The 19980-nt window shown below is 42.5% G+C and overlaps 1 protein-coding gene across 1 annotated transcript in view; it reads right to left on the bottom strand.

Moving 5' to 3' along the window:
• Ku80 (X-ray repair cross-complementing protein 5 Ku80) overlaps positions 1 to 19980 on the bottom strand; it is a 239485-nt gene that overhangs the window by 32443 nt on the left and 187062 nt on the right. The window contains exons 12-14 of the mRNA XM_080283853.1: positions 19509 to 19635; positions 13718 to 13845; positions 7207 to 7361 (exon numbers count right to left, since the gene is read on the bottom strand). Coding sequence (XP_080139979.1) covers positions 7207 to 7361; positions 13718 to 13845; positions 19509 to 19635 — 410 coding nt within the window. The remainder of the gene's footprint in view (positions 1 to 7206; positions 7362 to 13717; positions 13846 to 19508; positions 19636 to 19980) is intronic.

Genomic DNA, 19980 nt, shown 5'->3' with positions numbered 1-19980 from the left:
TTTTCGCTGTTTATTTCCCCTTGAAATATGCTGTATAATCTATTTTCATAATAAAAATATATATAAGAAAGGAAGGGAGAAGCCTAAGTGATATTTACATTCACCTGGAACTACCTAATTATTGTAGGCCACCACACTGTATTCTACGCTAAGTAAAGCTTCCCTGGAATTTTCCACTGATTTCATCCATTGAAATAAGCCCTATGCCCTATTCTTATACCAAATAATATATACAAAAAAGAAATAAGGTAAGTGATAGTGCCATACACCTGGAATTGGCTAATTATCACCTGACAACACCTCATGTGCACTCGATCGCTAATTTTCGCTGTTTATTTCCCCTTGAAATATGCCGTATAATCTATTTTCGTAATAAATATACATATAAGGAGGGAAGGGAGAAGCCTAAGTGATATTTACATTCACCTGGAACTACCTAATTTATTAAGTATTGTCTTGGTTTCCTGCCAATCATTTCATTGCTATATATTAGCAGGTCTCACAGGGCTGAAGTTGGTAGTATTGCACTCACCCTAGCCAGGCAGCAGGAGGCCACTACTATCAGTTCACTGTCGTCTTTGAAGGTGGGAGTATGTCTGATTAGCTCCTGCTAACTTTCGCCGCTTGTTAGCACCATGCAAAGGGCCCTGTGACCTTTACCCCCTACTAAACCTCGTGTGGAAAGAGGTAAAGGGCTGACAATTGATAGAGAGTGACTACAATCTTTTTACTGAGTAAAACAGTGCAAGTGGAATTGTAAATAATGTGTAAACAGCAAGTGAAAGCAATGAATATAAATATAGGTGAACAGTGGAAAACAGTTTTATAAGTTACTTCAAGTAACAGTGCATAACACAGTGTGCATAACACAGTGTAAATAAAATAGAAATGTAAATAATGTAAATAAAATAAAGAACGTAAATAGAAATGTAAATGAGTAGTATTATAAGAATACGAGTATATATACTAGGAGTATTGAAAGTGAAAGTTTCACTCTAGCATGTATGAATACTATGAGTTATGACAGTGAAGGTGAGAGTGACATTCACTTTCAATGTTAGTATACAGGACGAAAAAGTGAATGCTATGTATTTTACTGAAAGAAACTGAATCCCTACAGTGACAATAAACTATTACTGAAGGAAACTTATGGATAAAGACTGTAGATATATACCTGTTATATAGTAACAGAAATATAAACTGTGAGTGTTTTTATGAATAACAGACAACAGTAGCGGCGAACGATCGGAAGTGGGATGGTCATACGCCCTCGTAATTTTCATTGCTTTCACAGTGGGTTTTTTTTGGGGGGGAGTATGGATTCCAAACTATTTGAGAATCATAGAATAGTGTTTCTAGTGATAATATCAGGCTGTGGTAATCATATTACGAGTTGTTGGGAAGTGTAAAGTGGAGACTTCGTTACCCAAATTCAGAGGTCTCCACAAGTCCTACGGTACTCGACGAAGGCTCAACAAACACCCATGGAGAAAGCGGAAGGTATGTGCCATAAGTATATGTGATTTTAATATTCTAGGACTAATAACTGATTTTTGGCAAATATTTCTAGAGAGTCTGTCGCAGCGCGAATATGCCTGCGGGAGCCGCAAGTCAAAGCAAAACAAGCCTGCGGTTTAAGGGTTAATCGATTTCGTACCATCGAAAATTCATACTTCAGGTTTTCGTATTTCGAGGACTCACTGTATAGAGAGAGAGACAGAGTAAACCCCTCATAAGTTGAACTATATGGGGTCCTACCCTGGTTCGAATTACCGAATTTTCCGTCTTACCGAATTTTCACCCCCCAAAATTGCTAAGACAATACCTATTACTTGTCCTTCAACACTAAATTAAAGAACCACATATAAATAAGTTATGACAAAAAAATAATTCAGTGCATTAAATATACCCTTAACTGGTAAAAGATCATTCACAGAGCCAGTACAGACCTGTCGGCAGCGCTTGTGTTGGTGATGGATTTTCATCCCCCAAATTGCAAAGACAATACTTATTACTTGCCTTTTCAACACTAAAGTAAAGGAGCATATACAGTGTATAAATGAACAAGGAAAGAAAGAAAAAAAAAATTCAGTGCACCTAATTTACCTATCATTTGAGGTAGTATAGACCTGTCGGCAACTTGTGTTGGAGACGGAGGTGGTGGAGTTCACAGTTTAATGTAACATTCTAAACAGTACCCAGTGTTTATTTCACTGAACATCAAGGATTAAACTTAAATGTAATCACTATAATAGACTGCAATGTAACACTTGCAGTAATAATAATACTGAACTTTAATCATGATCACTTAACACTAAGTCACATGCACACATTTTTTTTCATTTAGTCAAATAACAGTTTTCATAAACACACACACACTATTCAGTGTCTGTGCCAACACTACTTGAAGTGCTGGCTATCTGAAGAGCTGCAGAAGCAGAATCACTGCTGGAATCAGGAGGAGGGATAGGCTGACACCTTAGTATAGGCTTAAAGAAGTCATGAACCTTCACCTGCTTCTGCTGCGAATATTGGTGACGAACAACCTGGCCTCACAGCTCCCTTACATGCCTACAAAAATTTTGTGCTTCTTCATCATCAACATAATCCAGCCAAGATATTGCAACATCCATTGCTTCACGAACTTGGGATAATTTGTACGGATTCTTGCATCCAACATCACTGTTCTCTTCCTCATCGTCATCATCTTCATCTTTCTTCCCAGCCACGGACTCAGCAATTTCTTCTGTTTAGTGATGATACCCAGGATCATCTGCATCCATTTCAAGCCACTGGATCATCTTCATTAATACTCTTCTCACCGACTTTTTGCATAACTTCAAGATAATCTGAGACTTCAAAGCCAGTGAAATCAGGCAAACAGCAGACTGGCAGCCACATGTCTGCCTGGCACCACCTTTGTCCCCCTACCTATGCATCTCGGCCTACTTACTTATGTGATCTCGGCCTAAGTACGGCTCACCAAAGATTCCATCTTCTAGAAATTCGACTTATGAAGGGTTTACTGTATATATAGAGTACGGGTATACCCCGATTTAACGATGCAATTGGTTATAAAAAGAGAGAGAGAGAGAAAAAAAAATCATTAGGCAGGGTATTGTATCTCGGGTAAATTTAACATGTAAAGTATAGGGATGCGTTTTTGAGCCTTGGGTTTCCTCCCCAACCAAGTCTTAAACCCACCCAAATGAGTCCAAAAACAATTTTATGGCCAATCTAAATGGCTTAACGGTTGTAAAAGAAGATAACCTAAGCCTAACACCTGTAAATTACTCACTAAAACCAACAAATAAGATCTGAAATTCGTCAAATATAAGTCTGGAAAAAAATCAAACTTGGTAAACTGTACCCCAAAATGACAATGTTCACCCCACCTATGGCTAAATCACATTAATCTAGGGCTAAAAACAGTTCATAAATCAACCTAAACACACAATCTTTGTGTAAAATATCCTCAAAATCGGTAAAAAAAAAAAAAAAGAAAAAACCGCTAAACCGGAGTTTGGCCACTGATAGGCAGGGTATGGTGGTATTTCTACCCCCACTGTTAATCCTGAGTATCACATCTAGATGTATCATATATCGAGGTATACCTGTATATGTACAGTAATCCCTCCAATATCCGATGTAATAGAGCCAAAGGCATGTCCAGAAAGTGGGTTTGTCTGGATACTGGGACCCAGCCTCCTGGACAGATACTTATGGACCCTAACCCAGCCTAACTTGAAAGCCACCTAAATAACTCCCTACCAGACATGCATAGGACCTATTTAAGACCCTATTCTCACAAACTGGGGACAGAAAACATGAAGTAAATGAAAAGGAACCAGAGAATGGGGAATCAGAAGTGAGTATGGGAAATATTTAGCAATGTACAGGGTACTTACAGCACGTCCGTGGCCGTCACGAAGATTAACCCGCCTCCACTAAGGTTCTGGGAGTGGTGAAAATGCTCTTGAAGCACATACAGTAATCCAGTGTTGTGCTGCACTTAATCCTTTGTACTATGGGTAATAACTGTTTAACACTGCATTCCGTTCTTATTGCGCCACTACAATTTCAACTGCTAGTTTCAACCGCCAGTTTGCACTCCACACTTAATTCCTTGCACTCTAAATTCTAATTTCTTAACACTCCACAACACTGTAAATTACCATGTGGTCTAGTGGCAAGGTATTGCAGTTTGTTCACTGTTTATTCACAAAAACGAGCATGTGCGGCTTCCACTGCAATGAGCATCTAGTCACGAAGGTAGTTAGGCGGTAACTGGGGAGGGGGGAGGAAGGAAGGGGTGAAGGAGCTGTGCATAAACACAGCTGGTTGGCGTCACACGCCAAGTTCAAATTACGGGTGGAAAAAAAAATCAGATTTTTTGTTTTTGTTTTTGGCCATTTTGGGGTTCCAAAGGCCTGGGCCCAAAACGTCCGGGTAGTGGGGTGTCCAGTTATTGGGTGTCCGGATATTAAAGAAGTTACTGTATACATATATATATATATATATATATATATATATATATATACATATCTCATCTCATCTCATCAGCCGTTTGTGTGTCCACCGCAGGACCGGCCTATCCTAACCGAAGCGGGGACGATACAGCCAATGTATCTCTACCAAGAGGCTTAGGCTGTCTAGTAGAGATTGTGTGTAGGGTGAGAAGTGCTTGTAAGTGTAATTGTAGTGTTGGAGTGGCTTTGGATGTGTGTGTAGTCAGTGAACCAAGTGTAATCGGCCCGCACAAGCCAACTGGGTGCAAGCATACTTTATAGAATGTGACACTGGTTCAACCACAGCACTCTTTGTGTCCGCCACTGCAGTACATGGCCTGAAGAACGCTCCCAAAGTTTATTACCCTGGCGGGCCTCGAACCCTCGTCCTTCTGTGTACAAAAACACACACTATACCACCGTACCACAGAGGCTCCACACACACACACACACACACACACATATATATGTATGAGGCACCCAGGACCATAGGGGCGTAAGCCACACTTCCCAACTTTCGGAGTTAAAAGTGGGAAAAATTAGCTCAGAGGTTCAAAAATATCGTACAACAAACATTTCACGGAAAAAGAACCCCTACGGGTCGTGACCGAGGGTCGAAAGTAGCATGTTTTTTGTGCAAGGGTTTATATAGAGGTACTTGAAGGCACAGGCCCATAAGGGTGTAGGTATCAGCCAATGAGCGTGCGCCTGGCAGCCACACACCTGGTCCCAGCCAATCACGCAGCACTTCCCATGAACAGCTGACTGCCTCCTCACTCGGTGCTACGTTTGGTGGTGTATGGCATGGCAGAGATCTGTGCGGATTATCCTCCTCTATTTCGTAATTTTTTCATGAATTAAATAGACAGTCATGGGTGATAATGATTCAGCAAATGATGCTGAGGCCAGGAATTTAACCAGGAAGAAAGCAAGGTGGCCAGAGACTTGGAAGAAGAGGGAAATGAAGAGGAAGAGAGATAGTGGTGAAGTTTACTTCAGCCATGCAACAAATAAACATGTGAATGCCCAGGCAGAGGGTGAGCCTTGCATGTGTTCTGGATGATGTTTTGATGCTGTGGGTTGGGACAACACCCAGACAATATTCAAGAACTACTGGCATAATGTCCTTTGTAAGTTTTTGTCCGGTCTTCGAAAAAGAAAAAGAACAAAAAAAGCCATTTAAAAATTCATATAAAAAAACTTTAACATGTTATTAATACCATTATATATATATTACAAAGCAACACTGATTTCATGCATGATCGAATTATGTATAGGTTTATTTTGGGGATGTAAGAAAAAAAACACCCAAAAAAAAACACACACACAAAAACAACTTAAAAAACGTGACAAAACATGTCTTGACGAGACATTTCCATTGATATGCTGTATACTATAATACTTTACTTATCGAAATGATGTATGTAATTAAACCCTAACTTTAATGATTTACTCAAAACAAGGGTCTTGTGGGTAATGCCCCTCTGGTCCTGGGTGCCTTATATATATATATATATATACAGTATATATATATATATTTATCTATCTGTATATATATATATATATATATATATATTTATCTATCTATCTATCTATATATATTATACATATATACACATATATACACCACACGAGAAGCGTTAATATTAGGGAAGGGGTTGTGAGGGGTAGACCAAAAGACCCAGGACGAAGTCATTAAGTGTGACCTCAGGGTTAAGGGACTGAACAAGGAGGCTGCCAGAGATCGAGCAGCATGGAAAGGTGCCCTTAGGTGAATAAGGCTAATGCATGCAAGCATGCTGAAGCCTTCAAAAACAAAATGGAAACAAAATGATACACACATACACACACATATATCATCATTATCATCATCATCCAGACCTCATTTCCCACTCCAATGGGTCATGCTTCCATTCACTCATCATTCAAGCCCCCAGAATCCTGGCTCTATCAGATATGCCACAAACATTCACCATGTTGTGTGGCTTCACATAAATGTATCCAAGAGTCAATTTGGACACTGCCACGTTAAAAGTGGGTGCCATCCCTGATCATGCACTTCTCCTCACATCATCATCCAGCCAGCTCAATCTCTTGTCAGTTCCTAGCCTCACCGATATCCAAACCTCCCTTACTCACTCGCTCATCTACCATATCCCTCCACCTTCTCCTTGGCCTACCTCGCCTCCTCTCTCCTTATTTGCTCAGATTGAAGGAGGGAGGAGGCGAGGTAGGCCGAGAAGACTGTGGAGAGATATGGTGTAACACAATATCTATGATAAACTGACCCTTTACAGTAGTACTTTTTTTTTTCTCATGTAATCAAGGTAAGAGTGTAATTTTGGGGATGCACTTATGGTTAACCTACCCCATATGCATTTCTCCAAATCCACTTGACAACACCACATTGCATGCCATCATGATCCACTTCGTCCTGAACAACAACACTTTAATTTATTTTACAACTGCTTACTCATCTATACTACTGTCCTTACCCCAACAGCTGATCTTGAGTGACTTGTCACAACTTTTCAAATTGCTAGATTTCTGCTCCACAGCAATGCTTAAAACTAAGGCTTTGTACTCATGTACTATATTTATTTATACACTAAGAGTACAACAACAATTTAATTGACAGTGATCCTGACTATGGCGAACAGTTCATGTTCCAGAAACTGGACAAAACATAGCAGCTTACTAAGGTTATAGTTGGGGGCTTCACTTCCTAGTAGTGCAATGAAGTCCTGTACTGGGGTGGCAGAGGTCACGTGGGTCACAAGAGGTCGGGTCAGGTCACCCTGAGTAAGGTTATCATCCCCATCAGTCTTGGCTTTCTTAGTGACTTCCCCACCACTGCAATGAAAGGCATGAAACTGGCTAACATGGTAAAGACAATTTTACCAGTTCTCTTCCAATTCATCTATCTATTCAGTTAATTATAACTGTTAAAACAATACTCCAAACCTAAAACAGCTCTGACCTGAAACTGCAGTATCTTCTTTAAAATAATCAGTACCACCATTCTCAAAAAATCACTGTCATTAGAGAAAATGTCAATGTACCAAACAACATTGCTTGGTACATCTATACGAAAAGGATAAATGAAGAACAGGAGAATCTGAAGCAACATGTAGAGAAATCCTACAAATATAAGGATGGAGATGTTTTGACTAGAAATAAGGCAGGTGGGCTTAAGCTGAAGTATTGCACTGGAGAGAGGTAGTCAGATATTCATTGCTTGGATACTGAAAATGGAAACAGTTGCATGAAAACAAAGAAAGATTCCAGCCGACAAAATTGTAGCAAAAAAGCTCCTGTGTACAGTATATTATGAGCAGTACATCAGTAGAGGAGACAGAAGACAATGTGGCAACCATTGCAACAACTGCTTATTGTAATAAGACTGAGATGGTTTGAGCACGTGGAGAGGATGGATGATGACAACTGGGCATGGAAAGTGAGAAGTGTTAACGTCAGGGGTAGGGGTGCGAGGCAGACTGAAAAAGACTTGGGACAAGGTCAAGGAGTGTGGCTTCAGGGATAAGAGACTGAAGAGTGAGGCTGCCAGAGATTAAGCAGCATGGACAGCCACCATTACGTGAACAAGATCGACGCATGCAAGCAAGCTGGAACTTTAATAAATGATATGATACTGACTGAAAAGGTTAGAGGGACTGCTGAAAAATAAAGTATAAGGGGAGATGGTGGTTCAGTGGTGCAGCGTCTAACTTGTGACTGCAGAGTCGTGAATTTGTGCCATGCCTGGGTAAGCTGCCCTGCCAGAAGAGGTAGCGCTCTCCTGTCACCTAGCAGGTTATAGCAGCCATGGCTCAGTGGGTTACAGCACTCTGACTGAAGGGTCTGAGGTTGGAATCTACCCAAGGGTCATTGGTAGACATCAGGAAGGGCTTCCAGTCATAAAGTGCTACATGCTCCAGAACCAAATTCCCCTACCCAGAGGCAACTCCTTACCCCTAATCGATAAAAGGGGACATGGGTTAAAAAAAAAAAAAAAAAAAAAAAAAAAAAAAAAAAAAAAAGGGCTCAACCCTGGTCTGCCTGGTCTACCAGACCTGTTGACTGCAGGTAAGCTAATGCTCCTATGGGGTCATCCCACAGGTTCCTTACATTGTTCATGGTATGTCTGCATCTTAGTGTGGTTTGTGTTGTGCAGTGCTCCATTATGCATGTTATGTTGTGCAAGTCTGTTCTAAAAATGGGGCATGTGTCACCTGTGATTTCTCCCAACCCAAACATAAGCTGGTATCTGAGAAGGACAGGATATTGTCTTGACCTAGGCCAAGCTTGATGAACTTGATCAGCTCTATTTGAGGTGCAGAGCTGCAGAATCCGCCAAGCGCCACTCCAGCCATTTATGAGTTAAGTGTACCATCATATTCCCTCATCATTCCTTCATCTGCAAAGCTGATAGAGGGTTGGTTATGCAAGTGTTAACATGGTCCATATTCTTATTCTCTACAAATATTTTTTTTTTTCTAAGAGCAAGGCATGTGATGGGCCTGGCAGTGGGAGTCACAGAACCTGCCAAATGCCATCTGTGCTACCCCACCTCACCAACTACCATTCACAAAGTCAAGTGGCAGCCTGCAGCCAATCACGCACATTGGTATGTACTGTCTAGATTGCTTGCAGCCAATCACCAGGAGCCTACGGTTCCCTCACCACACTCTCCCTCAGTTGTGGCTCACCCCCTTCCCTTGACACTCACCATGAACTCGAAGTCTAAAGTGGATAGTGATCTGCTGGACTATGACCATATTGTCTGACTACTCTGTCCCAGTGGCGAGTATTATTAAAATTTTGATATTACTGTATTAACCCCTAAAACGCGGGGCGTCGCGTTTGCGACGCTCGCCAAAAAGGACATAACGACGGAGCGTCGCGTTTGCGATTTGAGTTAATTTTGAATAAACGCGGGCAAGGATGTTCCAGCTGGTATTGTCTATCAGTACCACCATCCTTTAGCTACAATTAGCATACTTTACCTTTGTACTATTGACCTCCGTTGTTGCCAAGTATCGCGTTTTTCCCCCCTCCCCCCCCCCCAGCACAGCCCAGCCAGCCTGGCTGTGATACATGGCAGCACTCTGACTGCTCAGAACTGTAAATCTGCGCTCTCCTCTCACAAGCAGTTTATGCTAATAGGAAACGCTTGTTTCCCCAGTTGTCACACTAGCTTTTTTTCACACGGTTTGCCCCTGTTTAGCGTCAGTTTACCGCAGGCTTTCAAAGTGACATTATGGCGAGTTCTAGCTCTTCCGAGTCAGTGCGAGCGGCCGACAGGAACGAGAATAAAGTGACGGGCGTAAGGCAGAATAAAAAGCGCGCTGCGGTGATCTTTTGGGAAGTAATATGATTGAAAATAATGTAGTATACATGTTTTTAGCTGTGAAAATGGAAATGTTTGTTGAGTGACGGGAAGACTGCCGCCGCGCTGCATGTCGGCCATACGCTTCGTTGATTTTAGCCTTATTTTCAGTGCTTATTGTACAAATACAGATTCCAAACTACCTGTACGTTGTAGTATAAAGTTTACTGTGACAGAATGAGGCTGTGGTAGAGGGGAAACCGGGTTGCTGGAGGTGTGAAAGTGAAGATTTTGTTACCCAACTTTGCAAGTCTCCACAAGTCCTTGGGTAGTCCACGAAGGCTCAACACCTGTCTCTGGAGTAAGCTGAATGTAAGTACTATCTGCCATACCAAGTATAATGTTCTAGAGTTAATCTCTGATTTTTTGGCTAATATTTTCCTACAAATACTCTGACTGCGATCGAACGCCGCCACCCGGGGAGGGTCGGCTGTCCATTGGCCGCGCATTAGGGGTTAAGAAATTACTGAGGTACTCAGTCCATAATCCTTGCATCCAAGCAACATAATACTTTAATCTACATTTTAAGAACAAAACCAACTTAATAAACTTGCTTGGTTTATGAGATACTGCAATTTGGAAGTCGCAAATCTTTGACTGCGATTTTTTCCATTTCTTATTTTGGCACTTTACGAGTTCTGCAACTCGGCGCCTCATTTAAGGATGCCTCTGATGGGTTGATGTCCAAAGGGGGTCTTGTAATACAGTGTTTTGATCAAGACACTGTACTGCCTGGTGCATGGAGAACGTATGCAGGTGTTTCTCCACGGCTGGTGCTGGAATGTCTGGAAGTGGGATGCTCTTGAAGGGGGATCTGGCAATGTTTGTGTGGTGACAGTTTGATGTGTCTAGTTGTGTTGTATCTAGTTAAACGGAAATCAGAAGCAGGAGGAGGCCAGAAAATAAAGAATATGCACAGATCAGGTATCTGAGGGGAATGGCTAAGAAGTTCTGTGTCTTTAAAATAAGAAAGACTGAATGGAACCTTCAAAGATCTGGAAAAGAAAGTATGACTAAATAGACAGGCATTGTCACAGGTACCTGGCTGTAAACCGTATGAAACAATCCACATACAAAATAACACATAAGAAGTGTGACATTTAATATTCTGAGGGGAAAACAATTTAATACCGCCAACTGGAATGCCTTTTTAATTAAGGTATGTGTTTTGATGCCCCAGACAATATTATTCACCTTAAGAGAGGCTGCTGAGACTTGGGGGGCTAGATATACAATTCATTAGTCCCTATAATACTGCGGTGCTCTGGAAAGCTAAACAAATAATTTAGAAGCTGCAAGGACAAAGCACAAAAATACTTATGTCATAAGACTTTAATAGCCAACTTTTTTTTTTTTTTTTAATGAGGAAGAAGGAACCAAAGGCTAGGAGCCTGCAAAATAGTTTCCTCCAAGAAAAAAACAAAAACAATTCAAAAGTGAGCCAAATTCAAGATCCGTCCATTTTGAGATGCCTAGACACACTGCGTCTGACAGACTGGAGACCACAGGAAGCAGGAAATACTGACAGAGGGAGACAGTTCCAGAGTCGACCTGTTGCATAAATGAAGGACGGGGAGTAACGGCTAACTCTTGCATTAGAGAGTTGGACAGAAAAGGGACGAGAGTTCATTGCTAGACGGGTACTATGCACCTGTTGTAGAGGTGGAGGGATGCAAGCAGACAGTTCAGAGGAGCAATGACCATGGAAGCAGAATTTAAAAAAAAGATATAAAGTGGCAACAGTGCAGCGAAGAGACAGAGATTGAAGGGAGCCAGTACGAGGAGCAGAGTTAATGAGACGAAATGCTTTGACTCCACTCTATTAAGAGGAGCTGTATGTGGGGAGCCTCCCCACACATGAGAGTTGTACTCCATACAGGGACAAATAAATCCCGTGTATAAAGTCAACACCTGTGCAAGGGTAAAGAAGATATGGAGTTGGCTTAGCACACCTAATCTCTTGGAAGCAGATTTTACCAGAGATGTAACATGATCTTTCCAGGATAAATCCCACATGAATGAAACCCTTAGCATGGTCAAGGATGATGCTGGATTGCACTGGATATTATTAAACTTTAGTGGGTACTCCTGTGGAAGATTTTGTTGGGTTGATAGGTGTAAAAACTGAGTCTTTGATGCATTAAAAACAAGACTATTTTTACCCAGGCAGTCACAGATACAAGCCAAGTCAGACATTAGGAGTGCCATAGCCTCATCCCTTGTTTGCTGAAGTAACTGCTGGGATGAACGTTGCAGGAAGTGAATGGAAAGGTGAAGGGTGGAATCATCAGCATACGAGTGGGTAGGGTTAGATATACAGCTTAGAAGATCATTAATGAATAAAATGAAGAGAGTTGGTGATAGGACAGAGCCCTGAGGAACACCACTGTTGATATATCTAGAAGAACGATGGCCGTCTACAACAGCGGCTACAGAACAACCAGAAAGGAAGCTGTAGATGGAGGCACAGATAGAAGGATAGAAACCGTAAGAGGGCAGTTTGGAAATTAAAAATTTTGAGACACAGATGTTAAAGCTATTGGACGATAGAGGGTTGGGAATGGTCACCCTTCTTTGGGACTGGCTGAATTAGAGCAAACTTCCAGCAAGAAGGAAAGGTACAAGTTGAAAGAAAAAGGCGAAAGAGTTCACCTAGGCAGGGCGTAAGCACAGAAGCACAATTCTTGAGGACAACAGGAGGAACTCCATCAGGCCCATATGCATTGTTAGTATTGAGGCCAGTGATGGCAGAAAATGCATCAGATGAAGATATTTTAATATCAGCCATGAGGAAGTCAGAGGGGGGAAGTGATGGAGGAACAGCACCGTAATTGTCTAAGGTGGAATTGGAGGAGAAAGTCTGGGCAAAGAGATCTGCTTTATCAGTAGAAGAAATAGCTACAGAGTCATCAGAGTAGAAAAGAGGAGGGAAGGATGATGAGGTAAAGTTGTTAGAAAAGTTTCTGGCACGGTGCCAGAAGGAGCAGGAAGAATTCGAGTTGGAGAGTTGAGAACATTTAGTACGGATGAAATTATTTTTAGCTGAGCGAAGAGCACACTTAGCATGATTCCGGGCAGAAACATAAAAAAGGTGTGATTCAGGGGTGGGTTGGCTCTGGTACCTTTTATAGGCCCTCTCCTTGTTGCGGACAGCATTAGAACAAGTGCGATTAAACCAAGGCTTTCTTGCATTAGAAAACGGATATGAGAAGGGAATGTATGCTTCCAAGCCCGAGAGATGTGCAAGGCACAATCAGATGGCTCCCAGCCATGGAAGTAATAATCATTCCAGGGAAAATCAAAGAAAAACTGTCTGAGGGCCTCCCAATCCGGAGCTCCAAAGTGCCACAGTCACCGTTTCTTTGGAGGGTCCACAGGCCGTACCAGAGCAATAGGACAGATTAAGGTAATAAGGTTATGATCGGAGGAGCTCAACGGAGAGAAAAGATTAACAGTGTAAGCAGAAGGATTAGTAGTATGGAAGAGGTCAAGTATGTTGGAGCTCTCTCCAAGGTGCTCTCTAAAGCTAAACAAATAATTTAGAAGCTGCAAGGATAAAGCACAAAAATACTGTGTCATAAGACTGATGTAGCCAAGTGTGGTGCTCTCTAAAGCTAAACAAATAATTTAGATGCAGCAAGGATAAAGCAGAAATATACTGTGTGTCATGAGACTGATGTAGCTGACATACTGAGATGGGGAGTAGCTTTCAACGGTTTGAACAGTAGATGGAAATTCATCCTAACTTTCGGTTTTCTCTAAGCAGTTTTCACAAATAAAACTGAGCTCTCACTCCCAAAGCATCTCTTGGAAATCTCACCTGGCAAAGAGATCTTCATTGTCTCTCTTGGTTTTTTTGACAACTTTTTTGGTGGGGAAGAGAGAGGTAAGGGATGATGCCAATGCTTCACCAGCCACCTTCACACTTTCTGGTGTTTCTAGGATACCCTGAAAATCCAGTTTAATAGGTCTGTTAGTATGTGAACTATATAAGCTCTTATTTTCAGCAGTTTTCTCTGGCTTTTTAAATGGCTGCCTCCAGAACCAGACATGACATATTTTCTCCTTGAGTGTGCCGTATAGTAACACTTTATTTCTTTTCTTCATCATCATCATCATGACCCCTTTTCTCACTTAAGAATGGTGTGAAGTAGGATCCAGAAATAGGGAAAGAGAGAGAAATATATATATATATATATACAGTAGAACCTCTTTGGTCCGGACCCCTTTGATCCGGATTTCTGTTAATTCGGACAAAATTTAAAAATAATAAGCTCCAAAAATATGTTGAAAGTAATTCTAAAGTCATTTTCAGTATTGGCGCGGAAAGCGATCGTCATTCGTCTAGTCTCGGATCACGCTAGGTCGCAACATGGGCGCCTGTTTAAACACGCGCTAGCATTCGTTCCATCAACTAGTTCACCAACCACTAATATTTTTACGCTGTATTTCAAAAGTTAATCCTCCTTACCATGCCCCTTACTGCAAGTGTAGCTTCTGCAATGAATAAAGGTGTTAAATGGAGGAGTTTGCTTACACAAAAATGGGTCAGAATATTCTGCAGTGTTTAATGATTACTACAGGTTATTTTTTGTACTTAAATGTGCTTTACTTGTACATCAGACATTATCTTCTTGCCCATATGGGCGTTATCAATATGCCAAAGATGACAATGTATTTTTTGCCTACATAAGTTTCATTTTTATTCCAAATATTACAGTTAATTAATTAATTGATTTTTTTGCCTACACGGGCCTTAGTCACTTACTACAATTCAAAATGTAGGCTAGTTTCATGTCATGGCCTTACCTGTTAATTATGCAATACAAACCTATCGTACATGATTAGTTTGGTTATTTTAGTATCCTTTCATCTTTTGCAGTTACGTAGGGTTGACATATGTCACATATGTTAATAATTAACAAACATACCATATGTAGATAGTTTTTGGTATGGACTGGAGATTACCCTGATGGTCCGGACAATCTGCTAATTCGGACAACCCTTCCCCCCATATAGTCCGAATGAGAGAGGTTCTACTGCATATATATATATATATATATATATATATATATATATATATATACAGTAATCACTCCAATATCCGGATCAATAGAGCCATCGGTAGGTTCGGATATTGGTTTTGTCCGGATATTGGGCCCCAGCTTATGGACTTGTACTTACGGACCCTAACACAGAGAAACACCTATACAACTCCCTCCGGACATGCATAGCACCTATTTAACACCCAAATCACACCAATAAGGCACATAAATGACTGAAATAAATGCAATAGACACATAAAATGTGGGTTTAGAAGTATGTTCATACATTAATAAACATTCTGGTACTTATGGACTCTAACCGAACCTAACCTAACCGAACCTAACCGAACTCTGAAAAACCCATTCCTACTGCACATGCATGAGGTAAGTTTAGTATGGAAAGAAGTACAGTATGACACTTTCTGGTAAGTATAGTATGGGAAAAAATACAATATGAAACATTCTGGTAAATATAGTATGGAAAATAGTACAACATGAAACATTTTGGCTACTTACAGCAAGTCCCTGGCCACCTCGATGAATAACCGCCTCCTCTCGGACTCTGACAGTAAGAACGATTTCCTGAAGCACTTGCACTACACTCTTCCTGAAGTCTTGCACTGAACTTAGTCACTAACACACAGAAGTCCGTTCTTTTCACAGTGTTCACTTTAGTCCAAATAATGTTCCATTAAATTTAAGTGTTGCACATTAACTTTTCCCAAGTTTTTTTAAGTTTCCAAAGCCAAAACAAAGAAGGTTAGTTACGTTAAATTTCTTTTCTACTTAGTCTTTTCTCCCAACTTGAAAACCTTAACACAACACACCGTTTTTTTCACTGCACAACACTCAAAATTCCCGTGTGGTCTAGTGGAGAAGTTCTTGCTGTTTATTCACTGTCAGAGCCCGAGAGTATCACTGGCAGGCGTCCAAGGGGTGCATCGGTGGGTAGTGGTGATGGCGTACCGACTACAGAAGACTCTGAAGACAGCCGCAAACTCACGTCGAGCGGTGACTCCACTGTAGCTGATGTGCTGGGCTGTGGCTCGGAGCATGAGGGCCTGTCTTGGGGAGGCAACGGAGTGGAACCAGGGCTTGGCACAGCGGGGGTCACGGGCCTGAAAAAACTGTCAATCGTTGACTGACGCAAGGACCGACGATTCTGGCGATTGATGATGCGCTGCCGGAAAGCACGCACTTCCTCCACGAGTCCCAAGGGCCCCATCTCCCTGTCGCAGTCCGGGTGTTCCAGGTAGTCTAGGACGAACTCTAGATGTTCCCGGAGTGCGCTCAGCTTGGGGATGGCTGGAGTAGTGTCCTGCTGGGCGGAGTCTGCATCATCATCGCCTTCGTCGTCGGAATCTTCAAGTTCGGGACTGACACCAGCAACCGAAGACGCGATCTCGATATCAGACAACGTCTGATACCCAGGATCGCCCTCGTCGTCGTCCAACCACTCACGAACATCGTCCACATCAACATCGTCGCCGTGCGTACGTAGCCGTGCATGGAAGTCATCCACGTCAAACCCTAGGAAATCGTACTCCACATCTGTTCCGAGAAGCAGACGAGACCAACCATTTTCAAGAGTTTTCACAGGGACTTCCTTCCATGCACTAGCCCAGTTGTACAGCGCAGACTTGATGTTGTAGCGGCGAAGGTTTTCCAAAGTCCGCTTGCCTCGAGTGTCACGTCCTTCCCTGCGCTCGTCCTCGTCCTCGAGAACCACCATCACCTCGTCCAGGAACTTCCGACGGTACAGGCGCTTTGTTGCCACGATCACTCCTTGGTCCATTGGTTGAATGAGAGCAGTCGTATTAGGTGGCAGAAACATGCACCTAATACGGCCATTCTCAGCAACCAAGTCCTTGTCGCACGGGTGGGCAGGTGCATTGTCGAGGAGAAGGAGAGCCTTTACCTGGTCGCGAGGAATTCCCAGTGTCTTCGTCTGGTAATGTATGACCTCCTTGACGAAGTGATGGTGAAACCAGTCTTTGAAAATCACAGCTGTGAACCATGCTTTCAAAGAATGGTACCATACGACAGGAAGGACATCCATCACCCCACGAAGGCACCGAGGCTGCTTTGCACGGCCAACAATAACGGGCTTAAGCCGGTGCATGCCGTTAGCATTGGCACAACACAAAGCAGATATCCGTTCCTTAGAAAGCTTGCGGCCAGGTACACGCTTCTCCGTCTCATCGGCGAGAGTGTTCGTTGGCACCGAGCGATAGAATAGGCCAGTTTCGTCAGCGTTATAGACTTGACCGAGAGTGAGGCCCTCCCTGTCGATCAAGCCTTTCACCTTGTGCCGAAACTCGTCCACTCCATCCTCGTTAGCGTCCAATGCTTCGCCATGTGCTTTACGGTTAGTAAGGCCATGTCGCAACTTGAACGCGAAGAGCCAACCCTCGGATGCCTTGAAGTCTAGGGCGTCGTGAAGCCTTGCAAACTTCTCAGCAGCAGCCTTCAGCTCCGTTCCACGTACCATCACACCAGCTGCACGTTGCTGTCGATACCAAATCAACGTGGAGCGGTCGATCTCTGCATACTTGGGAGTAAACATAACCTTCCTCTCCACGTTGCGTTTGCTTCTCGACGAGAAGTCAGCCGTGTACTGCATGAGCTTGTCTCGGGAACGCTTGATATCAAACAAAGTCGACCGGGCCAGGTTGAACTCGCGGAGAATGCGAGAGGAAGACCAACCCGCATCAACCTTCTCCAATATCTCCCGTTTCTTCTCCAGAGTCAACACCACTCTCTTCCTTTTCTCAGGAGGCGGGGCCATCATCACACACACTAAGAGTAGGGCAGAGAGCAGCAGGAGGCCTTGCAGCAAGTACGGCACCACCACAAAAGCGAGCACGTGGGCAGCCATGACGAAGAGCGCAGGTCCAGTCGCGGTGAGAGACAGGCGGGAAGTGGGGAGGATGCAGCGGCGCTCTATCGGACGTCGGAGGAATGACGAACCAAAACAATGCTCTCACGCGGCGCGCGCGGCAAGTTCAAATTACGGACGGCAAAAAATCGGTTTTTTTTCCAATTTTTTTGGATTTTCGGACCATTTTGGGAATGTTTGATCCCAGGACGATAAGGTTCGGTTAGTGGGGATGTTCGGTTATTGGGCGTCCGGATATTAGAGTGATTACTGTACATCCATCCATCATCTAATCCTACGTTGCCCCATGAGGAGCGTAGGAGCCCAGGGCTAGGAAAGTTGGTCCTGGCATTTAAGATGAGAGTGACCAGCCTCACTCATCCCTGAGTGCCATTACGTGAACAATAAACCCCAACCACCCCTTGCATATAAACCTTCACCGGCTCAATCCGATTGGGGCATCTTTATTACCCACTAAACCACCAGGAGCCAAAATTTGGTTATATGGTTACCACCCAGCATAGTAAATGGTTCCTGGTGTACAGGAAACCATTTGGCTTGTCACTCAGTGTACAGTCACCTACAGGCAGAAGGAAAAGGAAAGAATGAAGGGAAGAAAGATACAAGAGGGAGTGTAAAGTCACCTACAGGCAGAAGTATATACAGTATATATAATATATATATATATATATATATATATATATATATACAGTAATCACTCCAATATCCGACGTAATAGAGCCATAGGTAGGTCCGGATATTGGTTCTGTCCGGATATTGGGCCCCAGCTTATGGACTTGTACTTATGGACCCTAACTCAGAGAAACACCTATACAACTCCCTCTGGACATGCATAGCACCTATTTAAGACCCAAATCACACCAATAAGGCACATAAATGACTGAAATAAATGCAAAAGAAACATAAAATGAGGGTTTAGAAGTAGGTTCATACAATAATAAACATTCTGGTGACTGGCTCCTGGACTGGTACTTATGGACCCTAACCTAGCCTAACTCAGAAAAACACCTTCCTACTGCACATGCATAGCTCCTAACACCCTATTCACACCAATAAAGGACATTAAAGAGTGAAATGAGGTAAGTATAGTATGGAAAAAAGTACAGTATGAAACATTCTTATGTCCGGATAGTGGGGATGTTCGGATATTGGGCGTCCGGATATTAGAGTGATTACTGTATATGGAAGAACTATCAAAAGCATCCATAGTGAAATGAGTTACCCAATTACTGTATTCAAATATCATTCAAGCCTCTGGAGTAGTGGCTCCATCTCACAAGCCTAACTATCTCCACATGTCTTTGTGCTTTTCTTTTCAGATGCACTTCACATAAACCTGCCTGATAATTATTCCATTAACCATAAAAAATGGGCCTTGTCATGGATTCCTTTGTAAATACAGTATTTTCTATTCAAAACAACTTGATCCCCTGTTAGTTCCTTGGATTTATTAACTTTCATACTCTACTTTTTCAAGCACTCAGTTACCATATCCATCCACATTCTTATTGACCTACCATGCCTCCTCCATCATCACTCTCATTCACATACATCCCTCTCACCACCTTATCTGTACCTGTTCTCTCCATATAACACCCTATTATTAACAGGAACTGCAAATGATAACAGTAATGATGATTTAGTGACTGATTAAATGCAAGACTCACCATAACATGTGCAGCTGGGGCAGGGATGGGATCAAGGGGATGTAGGGCACGGTGCATGAGGACATTGAAGTAGTGTTGCAACTGTGGGTTCAACACTCCCATGGGTTCCAGCACCTCATCATCATCCCTGAAATGCAGTACCAACATAATCACCATCACCATCATCACTTATCTTCATATCTACTGCTAGGTGCCTTAATTCTAGAAGGGTTGGCCATGAACAAATCACCTCCACATCACCCTGTCCTCCACCATCAGATGGCCTCGCAAAATCTCACACACTTTCATCACCATCCTACTTCCCATCACTATCACTGACCTTTCTTTTCCCAATCTATGGATGGAGTGTGACAGGATACAGAAAACAAGGAGACAGAAAGCATGAAAGAGGGAGAAATATCAACAGGATCCAAAAACAGAGAAAGGAAAGTCCAAAGGAGCATCATGAACAGAATGCTATTTATCAATTCAC

Source organism: Coenobita brevimanus, chromosome 98, assembly GCF_032717465.1.
Source record: "Coenobita brevimanus isolate Jiangsu-jjx chromosome 98, ASM3271746v2, whole genome shotgun sequence".
Lineage (NCBI taxonomy): Eukaryota > Metazoa > Arthropoda > Malacostraca > Decapoda > Coenobitidae > Coenobita > Coenobita brevimanus.
This window is presented reverse-complemented; position numbering and strand designations above follow the sequence as displayed.